Genomic DNA, 27691 nt, shown 5'->3' on the forward strand with positions numbered 1-27691 from the left:
GGACCAAATTTTGCCCCTAGACTTGTTTAGCTTGGTGGACATAGAGGTTTGGTTTCTTTTTAAATGAGATTTGAATGTTTTCTGCTAAAAAAAAAAAAAAACAAACAAAACAAAACTGGATCCACTGCCCTCTGTTGCCACAGATTTACGCAGTCATCTTTGTATTTTTCCACCCCCCACCAAGAGCTCCTAGCCAGGCATAAGCCTTCAAAAAAAGTGAGCTAATTTAATCTTCCTGGCTGCTTTTTGCACCTCCAGGCGTTAGGGGGCGACAAAGCCCCAGGTGGCTCCTTGGCGGTCAACGGAGGCCGCTCCCGACGCGCACGTCGACGTCGACGTGGGGGGCGGGGCCGCCCTGTGCGCGGTGACTGGCGGCGGCGCTGGCGGCAGCTGGCGGCGTAATAGTGCGGGTCGCAGGCTTGGAGAACTTCAGAGGCGGCGGTGGCGCCGGCGACGACGACGACAGCAGGAGCGGGCCACGGGCTTGTCGCTCACCATGCCGACCGTGGAGGAGCTTTACCGCAACTATGGCATCCTGGCCGATGCCACGGAGCAAGTGGGCCAGGTAAGTCCCCGAGCGGCCTGCAGGGCCCGGCGCTCCGCGGCCTCTCGAAGGCGCTCCCGGGGCCGGGCGGGCGCTGCTGCCTCGCCCTCCGCGGGCTCCCGGCCGCCCCGGCTGGGTCGTCGGGTGGGCCCTTCTCTGCGAGCGTAGACTCCGGCCTCCCCGCGGGGAGCGCGGTCCCGGTGCCGGGCTGCTCTGCCTGTTCTCGCCGTGGCGTTTCCCGGCTCCGCCAGCCTTGCCCTCCCGATTCCTCTGAAGTCTCTCTCCTCCTTTTCGGGGGAGCTGAGTCCCTCGGAAGATTAGATTGCGAGTTCCCAAGAGGTCAGAAATGTCTGTCTCGGGGCAAAAATCTGCTACTCGTTTAGGCAGAGTGCTCCGGGGACAGAAGTTTGTAATAAACCAGAAGAGGGCCCCTCTCGGCCAGACTGCAGCGGGGGCGCACGATTTCATTATCGAGTCCGTTTTTTGAGCGCCTGCCGCGCACCAGGCGCTGAGCGGGGCGCTAGAGTTTCAGGATAGACTCGTGCTCTCCCGGAAGGCACAGCGAGAGAGAGAGACTAGGGATAAGCAAATACATGAGAAAGATGGGTTCTTTTTTTCCTCCCCCGTGAAAAGCGTTGTGAAGAAAATAAAACAGGGCGGTGCAGTGGCGTTGGGGACGGGAAGGGGGAGAGTGCAGCTTTCCGTAGAGTTGTCTGGCAAGCGCTCCCTGCAAGATTTGCCCCAGACACAGTTTCAGCACTGTTGAATTATCCGTACCAAACCGTTGATTCTTTGTGAGTTTTCAAGTCCTGGAGTACTTTGAACTTGAGTTGATAAGGGGGGGGGGGAGGTGCGCGCGCGCCTCTGTTTTATTAGGAAATGAACCAGGCTCTCCCAGAGGTAATCTTGATCACTGTTGCTAGGAATCCTATGCCATATTTTTTGGGTTTTTACAACTTCATGTGATGCTTCTGCTAACCTATCCCCTGGACGATCGCAGAGTCTAACAACATTAGCAAAGCTGTGGCGGTACCCCTCCCGCCCGCTTTTCTTGACATGTGTCATTCGGGTAGAATCTTTCTCAGCCGAATGAAAAACACTTTGATGTTGGAGCCTTATTTTCGCTTAATGCATGCTTGTGAATATAGTAGTTTCAAGGATCAGATGATTTTCCTTCCCTACAGATTTCCGTGTCAGTAGGGAATTTTGACATTATCAGTGAGAAAGACATACCGACAGTCCGTCGTAGTTGTATATAGTGTGTGTGTGAGGTCGGTTGTGAAGGAGAAATTTTCTGCCTATTAAGACGAAGTGGGAAAAACTATGGTCAGTCATAGTCTGAGTTTGTTGCTATTATTCCTTGAAGGAACTAGCAGTGAAGATATTTTCATTCGTTGTAACTGAGCTGAAGATTGTAGCAAATTGCTCTGCCCAAAATTGACTTTCTTGCATGTCAGCAACCTGGATGGGAAAGAAGCTAGAACAGTGATTTCAGTCAGTTTGTAGATGGTGCTCTCCCAAGGAGGTGTTTCAAGAATCTTCTGGGGAAACTTTGAAACCATATACATAGTGCAGTCCCATACCCCCAGCCGCAGTGCAAAAAAGGTGGGCAGCCACCTGCTTAGAGTGTGTTAGGGCAAATAGAAGCCAAACTGGGATATGTATATAGTATGAATAATTGAGAGTTGCTCTCATTTCTCTGTGTCCTCTTTAATGATAAATACCAGATTATATGGAGAGCTCTCCCTCAAGAGGTCAAAAATGTCTTTCTCAAGGCAAAAATCTGCTGTGAACTTAGGAAGAGTGTTAAGGAAACAGAAGTTTGTGAAAAACCAACAAGGGGCCTTTTGTGCAACCTTTTATGAGGGCTCACGATTTCTGTGATTCAGTGTTTTTCTGAGTGCCTACTGTGTACCAAACATGGTGGTGAGTGCTACAATTTTAGCATAATTCTCTGTAGGTGACAGCAGATCAGTACTTTCATGACACTGTAGTGACAGCTGTCAAGCAACTATTTAAGACAAAAAGACCTGCATAAGGAAGTGTAGTGATTTGTTCAGCCTCAAACTGAATTCTGGGAGAACTGAAGCTGGACTAAACCAAGATGCCTACTACTTCTGCTGTATGGTAGACTACTTCGTCCTTTTCAGAGAAAATGACTAAAACTGCTCACCAAAAAAGATGTGGGTTTCAGCCTACTGCTTGTGAATTTTAACTAGTAAAAGCAATGGAAGGGATGCCATTCACATTTTTTTGCGGAGAGAAAAAAGTGTTTACATTTTTAGTATATAGTAAAGTCTGATTTTCATGTTAACTAGGAGATTTACAGTTGAGACTTAAGTTACCTGCCAGATACCTGTCTGGCCACTTCTGAGACGATATGTGAGTTTCTTCATGTAGAACTTCCTCCTTTTGTTTTGGTTTTCACCCTTTGTCAAAGAAGTGAGTCCCGTGGTTGCTCGCCTTGCTGCCACGAGGGGAGTGCCCTCTCCACTGTTGTTAATACTCCTTTCAGAGTAGTGCTCTCTAAATATATCAGGAGAGGCCCAGGTCAGCTGTGGTTTCCTCAGGTCATTTCCCTTAAGCAGATCAGATCTTTCTCTTTTTGAACTCCTTGGCACCATCTGTGTATTTATTAATAGTCCTTCAGGTTTGCACTTTATTTCATGTGAGGACCTTTTTTATTCCCTTAACTAAATTTTAAAGTCTTCAGGTTAAAAGCTAAATCCCTTTATTTTTTAGTTTTTCTTCTTGAACTGTACCTTGCCCTTAAGTAGACATTCCTTCCTCAGAGTTGAAGAAATATATTCAAAGAAGGAGCAGATATAGATAGATAGATAACCAAAACCTGTTTACAAGTATTCTCTCTTCAGAATGAAGAAGGGAACTTTACTTTATACACACACTCACATTCACACACACGTATATGAACCATGAGCATGTATTTCCTAATAGGCAAACTGCAGGTGATAAATTCTAAGTGAAGCACTATGTACTACCTCAGAACCTTCTAGTCCTCTGTTGTCTTTCGTCTCGTGGCTCCTGTGTTGCCCCTACATACTCAGCCTACCTCCCCCCCCCCCCCCCCCGCCCCAGTGTGCCTCTGTTCCTCCTCCACATTTCCTTCCTCTGCAGTATGTGCCTTTACCCCCTCAACCTCCTTTTCCACTGCACTCTGCCCAGGGCTCCCAACTGGCCATAATAGAGCAAACCATGGCCCACCATTATTTTAAATTTTGTTTCAAATTTTTGTGAACTTGCTTAATTTTATTTATCTATTTATGTGCGGAAGATTGGCCCTAAGCTAACATCTGTTGCCAGTCTTCCTCTTTTTGCTTGAGGAACATTGTCCCTGAGCTAACATCTGTGCCTGTCTTCCTCTATTTTGTGTGTAGGTTGCCGCCACAGTGTGGCTTGGTGAGTGGTGTAGGTCTGTGCCCAGGATCCAAACCCACGAACCTGGGCTGCCATAGCAGAGTGTGCCAAACTTAACCACTATGCCACCTGGCTGGCCCCTAATTTTAAAATGTAGATACTGAATTTTATATTATGTAGTCAAAGATTTTTTAAGGTTTGGAAAAAAAAAAATACCAAACACCTGTTAAGGGACTGTGGCAGTTGTTAGGTGGTATAAGATTAGATCAGGATGATGCCTACACTGTGATTTCTCCTGTTCTCTTACACTGGAGTACATTTTGGCTCTTTAGGGTGGAAGAGTGTTCATAGTTCATGAAACACCCTTCATTTGCTACCTTTTCTTTGTAGGGTTAAGCTAAACTCACAGACCAACCAAGTTCATAATCCCTCAAAAATATATAGTAACAACTTACTTTAGTGTCAAACGTAAACTAGATTTATTAATTGAGTATGAGGAAGAAAGTAATAATATAGCTTACCTTATGCATTTCTTTTTATGTCATTCTTGAGAAATATGTTCGTTGAAACCATATCCTTTCTTTTCTGAAATAATGCTTTATTTCTTGAAGGCTGCATCTTGGACCCAAACATGGCTTTACGTGGCACGTCACCGACAACTTAGGCATATTGGTTGTGTTTTGACAATCAAATCACAAATCTTTTAGAATGTATCTGCTGAATGTGGATCAAATTGTAGCTGACTTTTTACTTGAAAATATCTTAAGAGATTTCTTTAGAGTTTGCTTTTTAATTTAGATATTAAAAGCATACACAAATACACAGTCTTAGAAATGCATTAAAAGTATTTACAATTAAAGCTTCTTGTTAGGATCACAGATCTGTTTAGTTGAAATATACAACTGTGTTGAAAAAGGAAAAATAAGCAGTGCTGTGTAATATTTAGAATATTTTATTGTGGTTACAGTCCTATCTGTCACTAAATCACTGTGATCACTGAAGATATCACTTATATCTTGTTTCCTACTTTGAAAAGCAGAAGTAATTACTACTTTAAGGAGATTGTGTAAAATGTCTTGTCCCTATGCTATAGTTAGAAGACATCATTCAAAGAGCTGGCAAGGAAGAATATCATTTTATTTTGCATTAGATAAAGGGTAATTAATTGAAGTCTACTAAAACTGTCTGTGAAATTACTTGATAAAACTGATGCCTACCAGTGGTAGAATCTTTGATTTCTAGCTTGAATCTATTAAAATGTCATCACTTTCCAAAGGGCTTGCCGTGTTTGGGATGCAGCATCACAGCTTATATGCCGTGTGGAGCCTGTATTTAGGGCTCATTTTACTTTAGGCAGTCCTAGGTCTGGCAGGCTTTTCTTTCTCTCCTCCTTTGTTAATTCAGATCTCAGAACATAGTTTGAAAGACTCCGGTTAAAGAAGCTTCGTATTGGGCTCACATCTTGACTTTAGAGCCTGTCAGAACGATTTTCAGGTCCTGGATCTGCTCCTGAACTCTGAGCCTCGGTTTTCTCATCCGAAAAGTAGGCATAGTGGTCCCACCCAGCTCAGGATTCTTGTGTGGCACATACGCAAGGCATTGCTCAGTCCGTAGTAGGCTTTCAGTGAGTGTTGCAAATGATTCCTTTTTATTCTATTCCAGGCTTTTTTTCCTTGGCAGGGGGATGGGTTGTTTCAAGCAGGGACTCCTCATTGAATTTTAGACACCGTAACGACTGCCTTCAAAAGGGTTTATAAGTAAAGCTTTAAGTTTGAGTTAAAGGAAATTGAATTGTAATACTCTACAAAAAGGATGTCAGAATTGTTCGAGACTTAGCTTCCAGACAGACTTCATAAAATCCATGAGGCAGACCGCAGGAATGTAAAGTGGTAGAGAAGTCAGCTATGATTTTTCAAACCTTTGCGCTAAAAAGTATATAATATGCTTTTGAAGTTATAATTCCTGAAGACTGATTTTGTGTCTGCATTTCAGGAGAAAGCTGACTTTATTCACAGAAGTTTCTGTTATTTAGGAGTTGGTGTTATGTTTAAGATAGTAAAAGGAGTGGTCATTAATCAGTTGATGGAATTTATTTCTTAGAACTAATTTTTAGAATTTATGTTTTTTAGTTAGATAGGTTGGCAGTATATGAACTTTTAAAGTAATCCAGTAATTATGCAGATTATATTAAAATCTGTACCATTAAAAGATCTAGGGGCTGGTGTGGTGGCATTGTGGTTAAGTTCATGCACTCCACTTCAGCAGCCTGGGTTTTGCAGGATCAGATCTCGGGCATGGACCTACACGTGGCTCATCAAGCCATGCTGTGGCAGCATCCCATATACAAAATAGAGGAAGATTGACACAGCTGTTAGCTCAGGGCCAATCTTCCTCACAAAAATAAATAAATAAATAAAAGGAAACAAATGAGCTTTGAATGTATTATTCTGATAAAAAGTTAAATATGTGACATTAGAATCTGTCTTAATCCAAAATTGGCTGGCTATATAGAGTGAATTACTGTTTTCATATCCTAAAATATGAGGCAAAATAAAGCTTCCTAACCTTCCTGGTATAGCTTAGTTTCAGGAATGTATTCTCTCCTCCTCCTTCAAAGTGCTAATTGACAACAGACAAATATATTTATGTACGTGTAACACAATTCTTTGAGAACTGGACGATATTCATTACGATATTTTTAAGCATGATACAATCACGAGGCTAGGGTCAGTAATCAGTAGGATGAAGAAGTGTTGGTAAACCGACAAACTTACTTGCTTTTTCCACTTAAAATTATTGCTGTCCTTCTCTCTTCTCCAACTCACAAATAAGGCCTGGGGAGTGGGGGAGCAGATGGTAGCAAGGTAGGTGTCCAATTTAAGCAGTAGAGCTCCAAGAATAAGCCCTATTTCTTAGCCGATGTAAAATTTTACTAATTTAAAGCAGACTGGAACAAGTTGGTTTTGCTTCCCATCCTTCAAAATTGTGTTTCTTTTCTGCTTTATTCTTTCTTTCAGCATAAAGATGCCTATCAAGTGATATTGGATGGTGTAAAAGGTGGTACCAAGGAAAAAAGATTAGCAGCTCAATTTATTCCGAAATTTTTTAAGCATTTTCCGGAATTGGCTGATTCTGCTATCAATGCACAGTTAGACCTCTGTGAGGATGAAGACGTATCAGTAAGTTTATAATTGACACTTTTCCCTAAGCTTTCAGATGCTTTTCTTGCCATTTTCAGACACTTTCTGTGTGTAGCTAATGTAATTGATGTACCAGTGATATCAGTGCACAATAGAATTCTGCAATATGGTCTGGCTTGATGGCATGCTGGGGCTTAAATCTACAGTTGAGAAAATCTCTTAGTTCTTTTACCACCTTTCAACTGTGAAAAATGCACAGAATCACAAATTACTTTGTTTTACTTATCTGTTACCCAGTTAAAAACAGGTTGGGGCTCATCTTTTTCTTAAATTGTTATACATTGTGCATATGAAATTAGACTGTTTTCAGTCAGTTTATGCTTGCTTAGACATTTAAAATACTAATAGTATCACATCATAAAATATAGTTTTAATGCCCCTGAATATTTTGCATAGCAGAATAATAACTGATCTATGTAATAATTGTATGTGATTACTAGAATAAGAAGAAATCGTTTTTCCTTGGAACAGAATTAACTGTTGGCATTTCTCGCTACTGATACAGGTTCCTAAGAATTTCCAACTATTAGCTTCTGGTTTTTCAAATGAAATTGGTGGATCACCAACATTTTATGCAGAATTTGCTAGATATAACTCCTGTATATTTTTGTTAAACTAAGCCACAAATTTGGAATTAAGTACACAGAATATATTCATAAACATTGTATTAACTAGTCAGTACTGAAAGTTCTAAAGTAAATACTTAGATACAGCATTGCGCTGTCGCCCTTCTTACCCTTCAGAACGTACTATACCATATTATGTGCCCAAAGGTAGTCAAACCCAACAGTTGTATACAGTCGGTATATAAACCATTGTTTATAGTCTCAAATCTGTCTGCTCCAGTCAGATAATTGTGTTTGAAGTCCTTTTCCACCACATTTTGTTTTAGTTATTCTGTGAAGCTTGAATATTAAATTGGAGCAAATTATTTCTAAACTGCTAGAAATCTCATTTTATATTTTTGTGACTTCTGCCCCTAATTATGGTTTTTCTGTGGTTTTGGTTTTCTTTAAAGGTTGGGGTGATTGTTTTTGTTGATGATAGTGTTGGTTAATTTTTGTTTGAAATCGTATTCAGATTCGACGGCAAGCAATTAAAGAGCTGCCTCAATTTGCCACTGGAGAAAATCTCCCCCGAGTGGCAGATATACTAACCCAGCTTTTGCAGACAGGTAAGGAATTTTATTATTACCATTTTATCTAAATATAAGTTCTCTCTGAAATAGTGACGCTATTTTTTGGCTGAAGGTACTACCTCTGATAGAAATTAAAATTCTTTTTTTCATTCAATAGTTTGAAGTTTAATGACTTGTGATTATCTCATTCTTTGTGTTGTTTGTTATGTTTTTAATTGTCTATGAAGGTATAATTACTGGATTCTTTGGGGAATTTTGATGCATCATGATTCCCCCACCCCCTGCCCCCAGTTTCTTGTATTTTCTTAATTGTACCATCTTAACATACAAGCTTTCCAGGTATTCCAGATCAAGTTCTCTACCCTTAAAAGGAAGATGTATTTTCTTGGTACTTGAGAGAAATTCTTAGTTATATGTCTCCTCTCAATGTAATCTTTGAGAAACCATTGAATCTTAGGTTTGAAAATGAAGCCGATGATATGTTTCATTTATTTTATACATTGTACCACTTTTTCTCTATCCAGATGACTCTGCAGAATTTAACTTAGTGAACAATGCCCTGTTAAGTATATTTAAGATGGATGCAAAAGGTAAGGCCACTTCTTGTTCTGAGTTGTGTTTGATGTCTTAAAAAATTGGGGAGCTCGGCATTACTCATTAAGGATAAAGTCTGGGATTCACCCAGAGGTCTATTTCATAAAAATTCTAAGTGTTCTTAAAAAAAACTGCTTAGCTCAAGATATTTGTGACTCAAAAAACCAGCAGAAATAATTGCAAAAACAGACGAAACTTTTCCATTAGAAATGTGGTGGGAAACTCCCTTTGCCACATTAGAGAAATTCTTCCAAAATACCTGGGTTTATTTATTATTAACGTAAGAAAAGGAAAGTCATGCTCAAGCTGATTCTGAATCCATGAACAAAGCATGTGATCACTCCTGTGGTTAGGGCTATAGAAATTTCAAACTAATTTAGCCAGTATCAAAAATATTCAGGATGTTTATTAACTCGCTTGAGAAGAAATACTATAAATTGAGTTAAATTTGAAAACTTCGTTACAATGTAGGATTGACTTGCTACACACAACTCTTGTTTTCTAGGGACTTTAGGTGGCTTGTTCAGCCAGATACTTCAAGGAGAGGACATTGTTAGAGAACGAGCAATCAAATTCCTTTCTACAAAACTTAAGACTTTACCAGATGAAGTCTTAACAAAGGAAGTAGAGGAACTTATACTAACTGAATCTAAAAAGGTAAGCTTCAGTCATCATTTCCTAGAGCTTCTCTAAAGCAAAAGAACATATTTGAAATTAGCAGTATTCATCAGCGCTGTGTCTATCTTGGGTATAAAATGATGTATCTCAACAGAACCACCATAGAACTTCAAGCTTTTTTTATATTGTATTCTGCTCTTTAGTCACTGGTTATGATGAATCAAGGTGTTAATTTAAAGGGATGTGATCACATTTAAATCCTTTGTGGTGTTATCCTCAAAATTTATGCGTTCTTCAGGACTCTGTACAAATCATTTCCTTCAGGAAATTTTGCCTAATTCCAACCCCTTCCCTCAGTTTTAGGATATTCTCCCATAGTATTCTGGATCACTTCAAAATGAAAATGAAATCACATTGAAATGCACTGTTCTTTCATCCTGCCCCATGACACTGTAAGCTCAAGAGACCATGCTTACTTGTCTGTGCTCCCAGCATCTAGCATAGTTACAGATGCCAAGATTCACAGGGTGTGTCACAATTAGCTTTTTACTCATGAAGTGCCAAAGTTTGGGAATAATGTACTTTTTTTAATATGTTCAGGAAAATTCACAATTGTCTCTAATACACCACTCACTTCCTTACTGATAAGATTTTTTCAGTGCGAGAAAAAGGAGCAGCTCTCCAGCTGGGAGTATCGGCATGTTTCACCTGAGCCCCAGCTAGCACTCTGGTGGTGCACGCCATGGTTGCTTGCTGCTTTGGTCAGTGAACAGAAAGGCTGATGCAGAGCGCTTAAAATAAGACTTGCATGGTCTCCTATTTTATATGCAATTCCCATATTAATGTGAATAGGCTGCTTTTAAATATAGGGAACTGAAGCTGATTTAACAGTTTACTACAGAATTTCTCAGTCTTTTTTTGCTATTAGCCCCTGAACAGCTTTTGTAGACACTTATTTCCTTAGCTGCTCTCTCATGAAATTTTAATGCCACAGGTATCCTCTATCTTTGTTTACGTACTGTATGTATGTCTGTGCTTTATACATAAAAAAGGGTAAAATTTTTCAAGAACCAAATTTTGCCCCCATGGAGACAGAATAGCTCCCCCTTAAGAATGCATGCTTTACCCTGAAGCTAAAAGTTGTCTTCTCATCAGTATTTCAGAAACATTAATAGCAAACTGACTTTAGTAACTGAAATTTGCTAGTGTTTCAGTATTGATCTTTCCCGTTCAAATCATAAAGATACTATTGTGAACTGTCTCTTTCCAGGTCCTAGAAGATGTGACTGGTGAAGAATTTGTCCTGTTCATGAAGATACTGTCTGGGTTAAAAAGCTTACAGACAGTGAGTGGAAGACAGCAGCTCGTAGAGTTGGTGGCTGAACAGGCAGACCTGGAACAGACTTTCAATCCCTCGGACCCCGACTGTGTGGACAGGCTCTTGCAGTGCACTCGGCAGGCGGTACCCCTCTTCTCTGTGAGCCCTTTGTTTTACGTAGCTGGGACTTTGATTACTCTGAGTTTCTATTTCTGTAGATAGTCAGTTGAGCATTCTCCTCAAACCTTTGCAGAAAAGTATTAACACAATGGAGTGAATATTTACTTTATGGAGGCCTGCGTGGGGTTGCTTAGAGCCCAAAGCAGGCAAGAAGTTTTTTAAAGTCTTGCTTAGGGACTTTGAGAAAGTCTTGAGAACTTTGTATCATGCTTTTTAGTTTGGCTGAAGTTTCTAAAACAGTTGCTTTAGTAATTTAACTTTTTTTTCTTAAATTTTCTAACAGAAAATTTCTAGGTAAATATGCTCTTTATCTCTGGCTTTGTGCTTCCTCTGGCCTTGAGGTTTCTGGGATGTGAATAGCATAGTTTGAAAAACACAGTTTAAAGGAGCCCTCCTTTTTGAGAAATGTACAGCCTGAAATTCAGCACTGAAATTTCCCCCCAAATATGACCTGAGAATCAAGGAAGAGTTCGAAGCTGTACAGACGCCTCCGTGCTCCAGATTACTTTGCAGCAACTTCTTACTGTCTGTTGGGGTTGGTTCTGGGGTGCTCTGGGGTATGCACCATGTTGTATTTGTCGCCACAGTACTTGATGCTGAGGTGCTCAGTTAGTATTTGTTGAGTGACATTTTACTATTATATTTGAGAGAATATCTCTTTTTTTGACAACTCAGTGTTCTTTGGATTTTTACAGAAAAATGTGCATTCCACGAGATTTGTGACTTATTTCTGTGAGCAGGTTCTCCCTAACCTGAGTTCCTTGACTACCCCAGTGGAAGGTCTTGATATACAGTTGGAGGTAAGAAAAAATTTCTGCTTTTAGCACTGAAAAGGCATTCCCATATTTTAACATAAATGTAAACCACTAACTTGGATCTGATCTCTAAGAGAGTAAAGGTCTGGTGTAGCTAGCACTCTGCCCCAGGATCAGTCACATAGGAGTGCTTTATGGAGTCAATGAAAGTTTGCTGCAGTGGGAAAGCACTGCCTGTAGTTTTCATTATTATCACTCTCTACCTCTGTAGCCTTAATATTTTTAAATAAGGTGTTTAATTCATGACAATTCTCATCTCTCTGTCTTACAGAGTCAGATTTAAGCTAGATTAACACAAAATATCCTTTATCCCCTCTCCAAAAGAACTGACTGTTCTCTCTCCCCTTTGTATCTCAACTGTACATATATATGTACATATATATATGTATCTCAATGTACACATATATATGTTTTTCACAGCACATGTGATACTTTACATTTGTTTCTCGCTCCACATTTAACCTGATTCATCTCTGTATCCCCAGAATCTAGAGCAGAGCCGATTCTGAATGGCACTTAATGATTGTTGAATTGAACTGGAATATGGAAACATGTGCCATTTCCCTCGTAGGTCTTTGGGATAGAGAAGAGTCTCATGTGCACTGACACTATGGTTTGAAGTTTGCTTCAAATGTCCTGGGGTTGTCTTATCAGACTGGGGTTGAGTAAAGCAGAGATGAGCCTCAAGAATAGTGGCAATTACCAGTTCTTGGGGTTAGTACCCAGAGACTAAAGTTAATAGCAAGTGAGGCCCACACTAAGTGTTAGTAAATAATTCTTTGCCATTAAGAGTTCTTCCTCAGTGTGTCTTCATAGTACATTATTAACCTGTAGCAGAAAGTGTCGTGTGCATTCTTCTCCTTACTTCTCACAGACATAGTGAGTCGTGAGATCTGGGTTTTAGGGTCTGCCCTGCCACTCACATACATTGTGACTTTGCCAGGTCACACAATCGCCCTGACCTTCCGTTTCCTCAAATACAAGGCTGCATCTCTAAATTCTTTTTCCAGTTCAAACATTATGATTCCATAAAAGCATAATTGAAAAATAAGCAGTCTTAAATACTTAACTAGAATCATTCTTGTTTTATAGCCCTTGCTCATTCAAAAAAATGACAACAGTGAATTGTGTTTTTTAGGTATTGAAACTGTTGGCAGAGATGAGTTCATTTTGTGGTGACATGGAAAAGCTAGAAACAAATTTAAGGAAACTGTTTGATAAGTTATTGGTAAGAGCTCTTTTCTTTCCTTATGGCATAGTCAGTATATAGCCCCAAAGTCTAATAGTGTAGTATTAATTTCTGGGTTATGGAGAACTTGCTTTTGAAATTTAGATTAGACAGTAATTCTAGCAAGTATTGTTAGCTGCTCAGGCCACATGTTGTCTACTTTTTAAAAAAATATCTGTTTTAATCTTTGGCATTTCTTCTGTTGTTGATGCTTGGCATAAAATATAATACAGGATTTATATTGTAGGTCTTTCTGCTCTCCCTTCATCAAAATATTTTTTACATTTGCTCCAGGTCCCCATCTAGGTGCTGCCCACGGCCAAGTAGCTTTAGCAACCAGGAAATAAAGTCATTTAAGTCATAATTGTAGAGAAAATAGGCCATCTAATAAAATCATTTTCAGCATTTCCAAGTGATTTCCTTTTGGATGTGAGCAGTTGTGTGAGTGACACAGTGATCAACGTTAGGCCTGCAGCATGAATTGAGTCATCCAACATCTGGTGCTCTTCCAGACCTGTCGTACCTACTGGGCTGTTGTAACACATATTGAATGCCCGTGGCATTACTTTGAATGTAAAGAGACTAAATACTTAAACTATGGACTAATATTCAGAAAAGATTTTTGGAGTTAGCATAATGTAGTAGTGGTTAAGAGCATCAACTGTTGATGTCAAACATAGATTGAATCCTGACTCTTCAGCTTACCCTTTCACCATAGGAGAGTTACCTAAGCTCTCAGAACTTCAGTTCCTTCATCTGTGTAAGTGCCTAATAAACGTTAGCTACTTTCATTGTCATTAGTAGTAGCAGCAGCTGTAACATAGCTTAATCTGGAGAGTTGACAGGCTACCTCATTAATCCAACAGGTAAAAGAGATATCTTATGAATGAAATATTTTAAGTTTTCTAAATTTCTCACCTTGATAGTTTTTAATGCTTCAGGTCTTAGAAGCACGCGCTATAATTACTTGAGTGTATGTTTTTAATTATTTAGAACAGATTGCAAACATCTCTATATTTTCTCTTAGGAGTACATGCCTCTCCCTCCAGAAGAAGCAGAAAATGGGGAGAATGCTGGTAATGAAGAACCCAAGCTACAGTTCAGTTACGTGGAATGTTTGCTGTACAGCTTTCACCAGCTGGGCCGAAAACTTCCGGATTTCTTAACAGCCAAACTGAATGCAGAAAAGCTCAAAGATTTCAAAATCAGGTGATGTATGATCGAAGTGGCCTAATCCTTGGCAAAGGTGATGGCTGTCTTGAAGCTCCCTGGGTTTTGTTTTCCTCTTACGAGCTCTTTCTCTCCACCCTGCCTCCCCCCGGTGGAACAGAGTGGAAGATCCACAGACCAGGAATGTATGTAAACATATGGTAGCTGTGGCGTAGCAAATCCATGGAGGAGAAGGAACTTTTCAAAAAATGGACCCAGGCTCTCCCCACTTGCTTTATGATCTTGGGCAGCTTCCCTAACCCCTCTAACCACCCCGCTCCAGATTTTCCTCACTTCTGAAATGATCATAGTACCTGCCTCACAGAGTTGTGAGAATTAAATGAGACAATGAGTGGAAAGCTTGGAGCACAGTGCCTGGCACATAGTGGGTACTCAGTAAACTGCAGCTGCTATTATAGTGTTACCAGAGGAGCAGCACTGGAGAAGTCTATAAGTAGTTTTCATGAAGACACTTTGGACTGAAACATTCCATTAACAAATTCACATCTTAAATTCTGAAATGCTTGGCCACTGTATCATCTGTTACTGTCCTCTACTCTTTGGTAAGACAGAGGTTTAATACTTGGTGATGCATTTGCTCAGAAGAAGGCAACTTAAGAAATTACAGGGGGCCGGCCCCGTGGCCGAGTGGTTAAGTTCTCACGCTCTGCTTCGGCAGCCCAGGGTTTCACTGGTTCGAATCCTGGGCATGGACATGGCACAGCTCATCAAGCCATGCTGAGGTGGCATCCCACATGCCACAACTAGAACGACCCACAACTAAAAAATACACAACTATGTACTGGAGGCTTTGGGAGAAAAAGGAAAAAAATAAAATCTTAAAAAAAAAAAAATTACTTTAAAGATGAAAAAAAAAGCCAAGTTGTCAAGCAGAATTCCTTGAAGTCAGCAGGATGGAGTTATGGTACCTCCTTTCTTCACATATTACCTGGGAACAAACTGGAAGAGATTACTTCTAGAATTTATAATAAATTCTCAAATCTGCAATTTTTTATTTTTAACTGGATCCGGGGGTACAAACAGGTCAAACACTGGCTTGTTAGCAGATAAACAAATGGAAAGTAAGTGACTTGTCTAAGGTCACTTGACCTTCAGTTGGCCAGTGGAGACTGGTTACCAGGCACCTGATTCTAGTCCACGGCCCCTGCACATTTCACCCTGAGGTAGAACGTGCCTTGCAGGTTAACTCCACAAGCTGCTTAGCACAGCGCTATAGGTCTTTCTCTTGCCAGGTTGAGTATTTCCTTTATCCTATTTTTCCGAAAGGAAAACTGCTTTTACTTATTTGTGTATCTCCTGTGATCATGCATTGATAATTTAAAAAAATGACGTCAAAAAATGACTCTTTATTGGTAAAGATCATTTAGCTATACCACAAGATTCTTTGAGTTTAAAAACAAAGTTGAAGTGATGATTTGCTAATTAACAGATACTTCTTCATTTAGGCTGCAGTACTTTGCACGGGGCCTGCAGGTTTATATCAGACAACTTCGTTTGGCTCTCCAGGGTAAAACGGGCGAGGCCTTAAAAACAGAAGAGGTAAGAATGCTGGGTCACATCTTGTAAGGAAATTTTTATAATAGCCACCATTTAGTACATATTCAGACTGAATTCATACATTGAAAAGTAACATTCAACTTTATTTGAACTGGTGATACAAGTCTATATTGAAGATATAATATGTTAGAAGATTGCATATTTAGTTATTTGCTGTTATATTTTTATCATTGTGGAAATGTCTTAAATGTTTTCGATGTTTGTGAACAGTTTGTTACCAAACTTGGATACATACCAACCTTTCACTAGGGTCTCATGAGCAGCACATTTTGTTTAAATATTTGATTGATGGTTGTGATGCTTTTAATTTCACTGTTTTGAAGCCCAAATATTAATTTACATTAGAAAAAAAGATTAACCTGCCAGTTCTATACCAAACTATATGTGTGTTTGTTTGGGGGTTTTTTGGTTTTTCCTGATCTCACCTATTTTGATCAGTCTTCATCTTGGTCCTAATGAAATATTTTAAGTTTTCATTGTGTCTTCCTATAACTTAAACTGATTTCTTTTAAAACAACTCCTATGTGCACATGATCTGTCTCTTACACATTTTTCAGGTAAATTGTAGATAACACTTTAAATGTTCTAACTTGTCAAGGGAACATAAAGATTGTTTGCTTTCTTTGCCATCTCTACAGTGGTTTAGAGTCAAGAAATAGAAGTAAGCGTTATCTACAGATGTAAACCAAGGAATTCTCTAACTGTAGAAATGATTCTGAAAGAGAAAAACAATTACTCTAGTTCTATATGGGAATGGAATATGCATCATAAAAGTATTGGCCTTTTAATTTAATTTTGTTTTTCTTTTGCAGAACAAGATTAAAGTTGTTGCATTAAAAATAACAAATAATATCAATGTTTTAATCAAGGTAAGTCTTTGTTTCTTACCCAGTCCTCCCAGCTAGCTAGAAAATTAGTGCAAGAGATTTTCCATGTGTCTTTAGGTCTCTGATGGTACTGTTTAAGGGGACATGCCATTGCACTCTAAAAGTTTGGCCTTTTAAAGCTTTCTGCTTTTTATGATACTGAGTGAAGTCTCTGCAGCTATTATAAAATCTTACGTTACATTGTTTTATTTATTTAGAAGTTATTATGGAAGATACTGCAAACAAAGGGAGGCATGCAAATATTCTCTGGCCCAAAGCATTGGAGCAGATATATTTAGACTCAAATTTCAGACTTAATGCTATTGGGTCCTTTTGAACCGTCAATAAAGTCCTGCTTTGCTTACACTTAGAAGGGACAGTCCTATGTGGCACATGAAATGTTTTCCTGTGGTCTTTTCTGTTAACTTGTCTGTGTAATAAATTGAGAGCTTTCTGTTACTCTAGGCTGTGGTGTGCCTTACCATTAGGCCATAAATACCCTTAAGTTCTGTTTTCCTTCCCCAAGTATCTAATGGCCTAAATAAAAAACTAATAACTTGAGAGAACAAAAGAATCACAACGAAGTAGCCATGATTTGTTACTACAGGTTAACAGTACTGCAGCCAGATAGGAGAAAGAAATGATATTTGTATCACCTAGAACACAAAGCCTGTCAGTAACAAAATTGGGACTAGTGGTTATACCTTAACACTAATCTGGTAGAATCCCATGGAATAATTCTTTTTTATCAGAACAGAGAGGGAAGCTTTTCAGAGAAAGGAACGGTGAGACATTGAGGGATGAGGTTAGATATTTAAGGGGAAGAAAAACATGATTAGCCAGGCCTTTAGTTTTGTTCTTATTTTGAACCACTCAAAAATCTGCGAAAGCAAATGCAGATGACACACTGTATTTTCCTGAAAGCACCTGTAAGTGTGCTTAAAGTGTGGTGACGGCATCTATGCAAGAGAAACATTTATTTGTTGACTTTGTTTATTAAAGTTGATAAATATTGACATTTTATCCTGGAACTTGAAATGACATTTAGAAAAAACTTAGCTGCCGTTTCCTAAGTGAAGGGTTCAAAATGACATTAATGAGGTAATAGATGCAATTTGTAAACAAAATTGTCCCTGTTTACTTTTCTCTTGCAGCTTTTTTTAGCTCCTTACTTTTGTCACCACCAGAGCAAGAAGGATAAATTAAAGCAGCTTCTCCTAAAATTAATCTTTAAGATGTGTCTCCCTGTTTTCTACCCTGGTTAGACTTCCCATACCACCAAATATATTAGAAATCTTGTCTGATTTTGTCTCTTCAGGATCTCTTCCACATTCCTCCTTCTTATAAGAGCACAGTAACATTATCCTGGAAACCTGTACAAAAGGTCGAGATTGGGTAAGAAATATATATATATAAAAGGGATTTATGGAGGGCCGGCCCCGTGGCCAAGTGGTGTAAGTTCATGCGCTCTGCTTCAGCGGCCTGGGGTTTCACCAGTTCAAATTCTGGCCACGGACATGGCACCGCTCATCAGGCTATGCTGAGGCGGCGTCTGACATGCCACAACTAGGACCCACAGCTAAAAATGCACAGCTATGTACCGAGGGGCTTTGGGGAGAAAAAGGAAACTAAAATCTTTAAAAAATAAATAAATAAATAAGGTATTTAAGTGTTGTAATATTTATGATTTATAAATATGAAAATCCGAATTCAGATATTACATTTACTATACAAAATGGGCCATTATTAGTTAAATGATTCTTAAGATGTTAAAATATGAGTATTAGAAGCATGACTTAAAATATAAAATCTAATTCCAGTATTTACGAAATAAACTGGGGGAATACAACCCTGGAATTTTCAGGCTTGTTTGTACTCCTGTGGCATAACTAGATTTTCTGACAAGTTTTACAGAATGAGTCACTTGCATATAGTCTTTGAAGCCATGTATTCCAGATTATTTTAAAGCCTTGTAAATGCCCTCTGACAGGGTCTGCATAACTAAGGCTCAGTTAATTTGATGACGTTAGAACGTTATTTCCTTTTTTCTGATGTGACTGTCATATTTAGGATGTCTTTTATAGCCAGTATGCTAAATCACAAGTCTATTAATGGCCTCTGGTATAATAGAATGTTTTTTTTATTGCTTTTCTTTCTACTCTATAGGCAAAAGAGAGCCAGTGAAGATACAACTTCCGGTTCACCACCCAAGAAGTCTCCAGCAGGACCAAAAAGGGATGCCAGGCAGATTTATAATCCTCCTAGTGGGAAATATAGCAGCAATTTGGGCAACTTTAATTATGGTGAGCGTTTCCGTTTGGGTACAAGCAGTGTGAGAGATTAAGCAGGAATTGTGTTGTACTTTAATTATGGTGAGCGTTTCCGTTTGGGTACAAGCAGTGTGAGAGATTAAGCAGGAATTGTGTTGTACTTTAATTATGGTGAGCGTTTCCGTTTGGGTACAAGCAGTGTGAGAGATTAAGCAGGAATTGTGTTGTACTTTAATTATGGTGAGCGTTTCCGTTTGGGTACAAGCAATGTGAGAGATTAAGCAGGAATTGTGTTGTACTTTAATTATGGTGAGCGTTTCCGTTTGGGTACAAGCAGTGTGAGAGATTAAGCAGGAATTGTGTTGTACTTTAATTATGGTGAGCGTTTCCGTTTGGGTACAAGCAGTGTGAGAGATTAAGCAGGAATTGTGTTGTACTTTAATTATGGTGAGCGTTTCCGTTTGGGTACAAGCAATGTGAGAGATTAAGCAGGAATTGTGTTGTACTTTAATTATGGTGAGCGTTTCCGTTTGGGTACAAGCAATGTGAGAGATTAAGCAGGAATTGTGTTGTACTTTAATTATGGTGAGCGTTTCCGTTTGGGTACAAGCAGTGTGAGAGATTAAGCAGGAATTGTGTTGTACTTTAATTATGGTGAGCGTTTCCGTTTGGGTACAAGCAGTGTGAGAGATTAAGCAGGAATTGTGTTGTACTTTAATTATGGTGAGCGTTTCCGTTTGGGTACAAGCAGTGTGAGAGATTAAGCAGGAATTGTGTTGTACTTTAATTATGGTGAGCGTTTCCGTTTGGGTACAAGCAGTGTGAGAGATTAAGCAGGAATTGTGTTGTACTTTAATTATGGTGAGCGTTTCCGTTTGGGTACAAGCAGTGTGAGAGATTAAGCAGGAATTGTGTTGTACTTTAATTATGGTGAGCGTTTCCGTTTGGGTACAAGCAGTGTGAGAGATTAAGCAGGAATTGTGTTGTACTTTAATTATGGTGAGCGTTTCCGTTTGGGTACAAGCAGTGTGAGAGATTAAGCAGGAATTGTGTTGCACTTGATTTTAATTGCTGACCATCTATAGTGTCGTACCTCTTTTGGGTGATTTTTCTGAGTTAGCATGAGCACCTAGGACTGTTGGGAAAACAGCTTATCCCACTCCTTTCTCATCCACCCGTGTGGACACACTGAATTGAGCACGCAACACTAAGAACTTAAAAAAGAAAAATATGCCTTTTGTATTCAGAGGAGCCAACAGAAAAAAAAAGGAAGTTGGCGTGAACCCATCCATTCCTGGTTTTCCTGCTCTAGCTTCAAGGCAAGACAGTCTGTGCATTCTCCCTCAGGGATGGATATAGCTTCTGGCAGATGTGGTATTTATTAATGATCCTTCTTCAACTTTGTCAGTCTACTGCTTGTCCTCCCCTCTTCTGTGTTAGTTCAAAAGAAGTCATAGCAGTGGAGTCAAATGTTAAAGCCTCATCTGGCAAGGAAGACGTGTCCCACTGCAGTCTCCCCCACTGCCCAGGGTGCAGTGGTCCCATCACCTGTAGCCGTTGGTGCCAGGAGAGCCTTCCCTAGTCCATTCCCGCCAAGGGCAGTTGAATAAGAAGTGAAGTTCGTTTCTCATTGACTTCCATCCTCACAGATCTTTTCAAAGAATGGATGAAAATATCATTTAATCTTGCTTAAGAAGACAAAGTGTAATAACAATAGCAACTAAATATGCTGTTAATTGGTCTTACCAGTCAGAATTAATTCTGCAGAAATTGTTACAAAAATAGTACATTCTGAAGCATATAGTCTCTGTAATTGTTTCCAAGGTGAGATAATTGTGACATTAAGTAAATTCCTCCTACAATAACTAAATTCCTCTAATCTCTGAGCAAACAGAGTATAGAAAAACAATTTTAGATTGTGAGATGAACCCTTCTACCCCAGTCAGACCCTGAGGCAACTTTAGTGTAGGAAAGATCACTGAATTATTTCACTTATATAATAATATGTAAATGTGCCTCTCTTTTTTTACCTTAAAAATAGGAATAACACAGAGCTCTTAAAAACTTCAAGTAAGGGGGAAAAATACTTGAAATGAGAATTTCTGTGGGGGCTGGCCCCATGCCTAGTGGTTAAGTTCGGCACACTCGACTTCAGCAGCCCAGGTTCGGTTCCCAGGTGCAGACCGACACCACTCATCAGCACCCACACTATGGCGGTGACCCACGTACAAAATAGAGGAAGACTGGCACAGATGTTAGCTCAGGGCGAATCTTCCTCAGCAAGAATATGTGTGAAAGCATTTTGTAAATGGAAAGGATTCTGTTACATCATTTTACCAAATATCAGTCACACTGTCATCTGCCACTATATCATTTAATGTGGTGTCTGTCAGAACCATTCTTAACATTAACTATTATCTCAGACACTGTCTTCATTCAACTTAAATGAAAATAATCGAGAGCTACGGCAATACATAAAGAACCATATTCCTTTTCCCTTTGGCAAGTCAGTTACTCTTGAGTTTCCATGAGGATTCTGCCCTGTGAAATTCGGTGCCTGCCTGGTAGTGAGAATCAGATGATATAATGTGTGGGAAGGAGAGGGGAAAATGCAGAGTCTTGGGATTGTATGTGATTTGTTTTAGTCAAGATGAAAATCAAGGTGTCAGAAGGGCAAAACACGCATGCCTGTTAATTGTCTTTTGTGTCTGGTGTTAAGAGTACTGCAATATTCCTAGAAGGTCAACCTTGTAATTGGGGTGCTTATCATCAATTGAATTACAAAGGAAAGTAAACTCTGATTATTCTTCTTGGGAAGTAGGAGCAAAATTCCTAATACTTTTTTACATTTGGGAGTTGAGTGTTATCAGGTTATAGGTATTCTCACAGTAACAGTTTGAAGAGTTTTCTTGCCTTTCACCCATTCAGTTGAGAACACTTCTTGGTACTCCAGATAAGAGTGGGTGGACCTGTTCTCCTCCAGATTTTTCCCACCATCTTTATGTCCATTTCTTAGAGAACTGGCACTGTGTCGGGCAGAAAGAAGCATGTTGTTTTTTTCTGGGATGTCAGTGCTGACCTCAAAATTGGTGGGGAAAAAACGTTTTGTGCTCTTAAAGTCTTTAAGACATAGATTTTATTACCCGCGTTTGGCAAAATCATCATAATTCCACTTTTCTGTGTCAGCCAAGCTGATGTTTTATTTTTCCAGGGACGACAGGTTGGATGGTTTTTAAAAAAAAGTCACGGACACTGAGGGTTGGGAAATTTATTGCTTTATTAGAGAAACAGGTAGTAGTAATATTACAGTGAATGGGTCTGTTGCAAGTGAGAAGGTCTATGTGTCTTTCACCCTTTGCCTTTTAGAATATAAAAACAATTTCTTTCTTTTTTTGAGGAAGACTAGCCCTGAGCTAACATCTGTGCCCATGTTCCTCTACTTTATATGTGGGACACCTGCCACAGCATGGCTTGCCAAGCGGTGCATGGTCTGCACCCAGGATCTGAATGCCAAAGCAGAGCACATGAACATAACTGCTAAACCACCAGGCCAGCCCCTAACAACAATTTTTAAAGTATAATTTTAACTGGGAGCAGTGGTTTTTTAAGTTAGTGATATAAGCTTGAAACCACTGAAAAGATCATGAAAGTGCAGAGTGGTCCATCAGGATTGGAGCCCTTCAAAAAGAAGAAAATTTGGAGATTCCCTGTACTGTAGAAATGGCTGCATGAGTTGCAGATCAAAAAGAAATAGCCAATATAGGCTAATACCTTCATACAGTGTATTTACTAAACTCATTAGATATAGCTGAACAATTGAAGGTAACCTAGTTCTTCATATTAAAATTGATTGAGAAACAATTGAAAGGGTAGAGTTTAGTAGTTTGTTAGCTTATTGCTAATAATGATATCTAAGAGGATGCTAAGTGTGTTGATGTTCAATTAACTGAGAAATGAAGGTTTTATAATGAGTAAGGGAGGGGGCAAATGTGCAGACATCTGCATAGATGAGGCCCAGGTCTTGAACAGTCAAAAATGCAGGAGTTAGAGCCTACGTAAAGGTTGCTGCACTCCCTGGATGCACCCGCGGTTACTGCATCTATCACTGGAGCATCTTGCCCGCAGACTACCTCTGGTTTTCTGAATGTGTTCACTAGAGTAATGAAGGGTGATCATTTCATTTAAATGGTCTGTATACTGATGAACTTAGAAAAATGTGTCATGACATGAGGGGACTTCAAATCAGATCCCATTGTATTACCCAGATCAATACTGGCCAGGCAGGGGAAAGGTCCAGTTAGTTTTCTAACTCAGAGTTTCTGGAGGGGAAAAAAGAGACATCAAAATATCACCCAAATAAGGTAACTATATTTGTAGCCATAATGCCAAAAAATGGATTGCAATACTGGAATCAATAGGAATTTTTCAAGCCTCCAACATTATGGATCAAAAATGGCCACATCAGGTTCTTTTTATTGCTCCTAACAAGATTCCTGCAGTGAGGAAGCTGAAGGTTCAGTGCCGAGATCTGGTCTCTGGAGTTAGAAGTTTGAGCCTCTGAATTCATTTATGTATGACAAAAAGTCCAGCCTTGCTGATAACCTCAGTTTTCTTCACTGGAAAGACTCCTGTGAGGAATATTTCTCTGGAGCTATAAGAGACTAACCAATGAATCAAAGACTCATTCTACCGTGTGACACAAGTGACTTGACTTTTCAGTAAAAGATGTCTGATTTACATGAGTAATCCAAACACTGTATCAGCTCTGTGACAGCGTTCTGAACAGCTCACACAGCTGATAAAGCACTAAGAAAAGCTGTCCGCATTTATATCTACATTTTTATGTGTCCAGGTGCTTGAAATATTGTGACCAAAACAAATTGCCTGTTGGTTGCATTTGAAAAGTGTTTTTCAGTCTAGCCTCATTTTTCAAAATTGAGCATTATAGTTTAAGATATTTTGCATTTATGGCACTAACTTTTGAAGCCCAGTGGCTCTTCTGTTAATTCCATGTTAAAAGAGAAGTTTTTATAGGTGCATTATTTATCTTTGGTAGTGATAGGCACCAAAATAAAGAGCTAAGAAATGCAGTTATCACAAAATTGTCACCTTGAAACATCTTTGTTAATGGGATACATTTAATTGAGTACGTCCTATGAGTCTATTTGGCAGCTTGCCATACGTGCTTTGGTGTGTATGTTGCCCTGGCTTAATGCACAGATGGACTTTGTAGAGGGACTAGCAAAATACTGGTGCGGTTTTATAGAGCCCACTGCTACGTTCAGAGCTACGAGCTACAGTTCTGTGTTTGCTGTACCCTGAAGTCCTGAGCAAGACCTAAACCCTTGTTCGCTTTTTCGTAGAGCAGAGAGGAGCCTTCAGGGGAAGTAGAGGTGGCCGAGGTTGGGGAGCACGAGGAAATCGTAGTCGGGGAAGACTCTACTGAATAAGACATCACACTCTTCAGCATTGTCATGAGCTTAATATACTTAAATTCTCCTACTCATTGGATTGCCGGGGATGTCCCTTTAAAAGGACTGCTGCCTTCAGCTAAAAACTTAATGTTCTTTATACCTTTGTATGTATGATCTACTTTTCTAACAGACCATGGTTGTGTCCAAGGTAAAACCACAGCGATATTTTTGGATGCTTTGTCCACAATCTTGACTTGTTTTTGCAGTCTCATAATTCAGACTTCATATTGTGAATCTTTTATTTTTAAACATCTTGATAATTTGTTATTGAGAGCTGTTAAAGTCTAAAATGTAGTGAAACTCAGTCCATTTCTGATAACTGGTAAAGATCATCAGTTTTGAAAAGTTACTGATTTTCCTCTCCCCGTCTTATTTTTTTTTGCCCAATATATGGGGAAGAGTAATGGTCAATCTTAACATTTTATTTTCATTCTTTTTTAATAAAGCTGCTAGGCAATGGTGCAGCATTCCTACCTAGTGTTATAAAAGCAAAATACTTATCAGCTTTCTTAAAATGTAGAAATGACATTACATTTTTAGGAGGAAGTAATTTGCTTTGCACTGCTTACTTAACTCTTCTCCGTATGTTGTGATAGGAACTTTTGAATATGGGATCTTAACTATTTGAATAGAAATGTGTATGTATAATATACATACATACATAAGCGCATATGTGTGTGTGTGTGTATATATATATATATGCATGCTGTGAAACTTGACTACACAAATCATTTTTTTAAATTCCAGGAACGGGTAGTCTTTGACACGGTGATGATCCTCTTGAGGCTGAATCCATTATTGTTCTCTAGGTTTTCTTCCCAGTAGTGAGGATTTTGAGTCAGTTGCACTTACATGATTATTGTTATTTAAAACTAAAAATAAACAAAGGCTGCATTTTCAAATATAAATTTGGATCCCTGTTGGAGAAATACAGCCAAAATATTGAATCTGATGTACATATAGGTTTCTACAGGATGAGATAGAGTAATTAGAATTTGGGGATTTAATATCCAGAGCAACCCAGGAAAAGTGACTTGATAACATGGTGTACCAGTAAGTAAGGGATGCTCTCTCAGTTTGCTTTTGCCACTTTCAAGATTTTAACTTCTCAGGTTATTAATCAATTATTGTATAAGTTAGTCAATAGAATCTTTAGGTTAAAACAACAGATGGGGGGTTTGTGGAGTGTTACTGTCATGGGCATTTTTAGTAGCATAGGCCCTTTGCTCTGCCATTTGAATGTTTCATATATTTTTGTTCCACAGTTAATCTTCCCTCCCCAAGTTTGCTATTCAATTTAATGCCTGAATGACATTTCTAGTAGTTTGACATATTCTTTGAGGAATAGTTTGTGATTCCAGTGCAGGTGTCGTCATTACTGTTACCTCTACATTGGGAGAAAGCAAAACCCCTTTGTTAGAATTACTGCACATGTTTATGGAAGAACTATTTTTTAAAGACTAGAATGATACAAGTGAGCAAAAGAAGTTGGTCAGCTTGACTATGGAGTGGTGGCAATAATCTCTAAACATTCCAGAAGATTATGAGCTGAACCTAAGCTCCCTTGGAATCTGAACAGACATAGGAATATGGAATTTGCCATTTGAAAACTGTGACCAGGTAGTCTGGACCTCAGAGGCAGATCAGCCAGTGGCCTAAAGCCATTTCAAGTACAGAAACTGTATTGGGACTACAGTTATATCATTTTGAACGTTAAGTGTAACTTTTCCTCCTTTTCTTTTTTAAGCATATTTGTAAACTCAAAGCTGAGCAGGAGTGACTTGACTTTCTCAAGTTTGATACTGAGTTGACTGTTTTCCATCCTTTACCACCTCATTGTTCCCTTTTCCTTTCCTAAGGCAATAGTGCACACCTTAGGTTATTTTTGCTTCAAAAATTTGAATGAAAAACTTCATGCCATGTATTTTTTTTTTCTTTTGCAAGACACCTGTTTATCACCTTGTTCAATTGTAAATGTTCCCTTATGCTTTTGAAATAAATTTCCTTTTGTAATTTTGTTTTGTGTCTTGATGTGTTGTTATTATGATAACTTAAAATTCTTGGATATTCATTAAACATTTACTGATTGCTTCTCATGTGCCAAGCAGTGTGGCAGACCATAAAAATACAAAGACAAGATATTTTTCTGCCTTCAAGGAGTTCGGTCTTGTAAGTTATCTTTAATCTTCATCCTTTTGGATTTATTTTTAGAAGCTAATACACTCTTCTGAAAAAAGGATTTGGTTCTTTTTATCAAAGAAAAACATCTGATACTTGCCAAGTCATTATGAAATGAATAATTTCCATCCTCAAGTTAATATGTAAAGTGGAACTTCTTAATTTGGCCACCAGCCTTGATTATAAAAAGTTTTCCTGAAGTAGCACCAAGGATGGTTAGGAGTGTTCTAAAGCCAGAGTTTAAATGTATCAGACAAGATAACTAAGTTCCCTTGGTGATCACATCCAGTCCTGTGGCTTTAATACCATCTGTATGCTGAGGACCGACAATTCCTCTGTCCATCGCTTCTTGTCTGGAGTTCCATAATAGTCTTCTAATTGATGTCCCTGTTACACTTGACCCTCTACAGCCTGTTCGAAACAGCAGCAGACATCCACACCTCCACTTGAAGCTGTTCGATGGCTCCTCATTTAAAAAAAATAAATAAAAAACATTGCCATGGCTTTTAATTTCTCCCCTCAGCTGCCACTCTTTTCCTCCATCATTCTGCCCCAGTCCGCTGGCTTCATGCAGGCTAGGCAAAGACACACTCAGGCCAGAGAATCCTTGCACTAGCGGCTCCCTTTAGCCACTCTTTCCCTTATATCTGCTTGTCTAACTCCATCTCCTTCAAATCCTCACAGATCACCTCTCGAGGAATCCTATTTAATACTGCAGTGCCCCTTTCTACCCTGCCACGATTCCAGGTCCCACTTACCCTACTGTACGTTCTCTGCAGCATTCGTCAATTTCTAACGTATATAATTTACTTGTATGTTGTTTACTCTCTGTCTCCCCGTGGTAAAATGTAATGTTAAAATGCCACAAAGGTAAGGATTTATGCGTTTTGCTCACTGATAACCACAAGCATCTGAAATAGTGCTTGTACATAGTAAGCTTTCAATAAAGAGTAAGTCAAAGGGGTGTGTTAGGCTCTGGGCATATATAGTGGTGAACAAGATATGCAAACTCATGGAGTGTACATTCTACGCAGAGCCCGATAAATCTACTTTCAGAGAGTAGTGAGTGTTACGAGGACACTGATGCATTCTAATGTAATGATGTC

At 39.2% G+C, this 27691-nt stretch overlaps 1 protein-coding gene across 2 annotated transcripts; it reads left to right on the top strand.

Moving 5' to 3' along the window:
* Positions 1–324: 324 nt before the first annotated feature.
* API5 (apoptosis inhibitor 5) lies at positions 325–26424 on the top strand. Of its 2 annotated transcripts, none has more exons than XM_070229330.1 (14): positions 325–565; positions 6937–7098; positions 8200–8293; positions 8782–8847; positions 9357–9508; positions 10740–10946; positions 11663–11767; positions 12921–13010; positions 14038–14219; positions 15686–15779; positions 16610–16666; positions 17982–18058; positions 18830–18966; positions 24297–26424. In XM_070229330.1, exons 1-14 carry the CDS (start codon positions 497–499, stop codon positions 24377–24379), a joined length of 1575 nt encoding a protein of 524 aa, XP_070085431.1. In that variant the 5' UTR covers positions 325–496; the 3' UTR covers positions 24380–26424. The 2 variants fall into 2 exon arrangements, with proteins under 2 accessions (XP_070085431.1, XP_070085430.1); XM_070229329.1 differs by having other exon boundaries at positions 335–565; positions 24302–26424.
* Positions 26425–27691: the final 1267 nt, after the last annotated feature.

Source organism: Equus caballus, chromosome 12 (assembly GCF_041296265.1).
Source record: "Equus caballus isolate H_3958 breed thoroughbred chromosome 12, TB-T2T, whole genome shotgun sequence".
Classification (NCBI taxonomy): Eukaryota; Metazoa; Chordata; class Mammalia; order Perissodactyla; family Equidae; genus Equus; species Equus caballus.

Bases quoted from the DNA above. Each gene is read 5' to 3' on its own strand.
- API5 (XM_070229330.1), top strand. From the start codon at position 497: ATGCCGACCGTGGAGGAGCTTTACCGCAACTATGGCATCCTGGCCGAT. The intron at 10,947-11,662 runs GTGAGCCCTTTG...GGATTTTTACAG, and splicing joins AGGCGGTACCCCTCTTCTCT to AAAAATGTGCATTCCACGAG. The intron at 13,011-14,037 runs GTAAGAGCTCTT...ATTTTCTCTTAG, and splicing joins AACTGTTTGATAAGTTATTG to GAGTACATGCCTCTCCCTCC.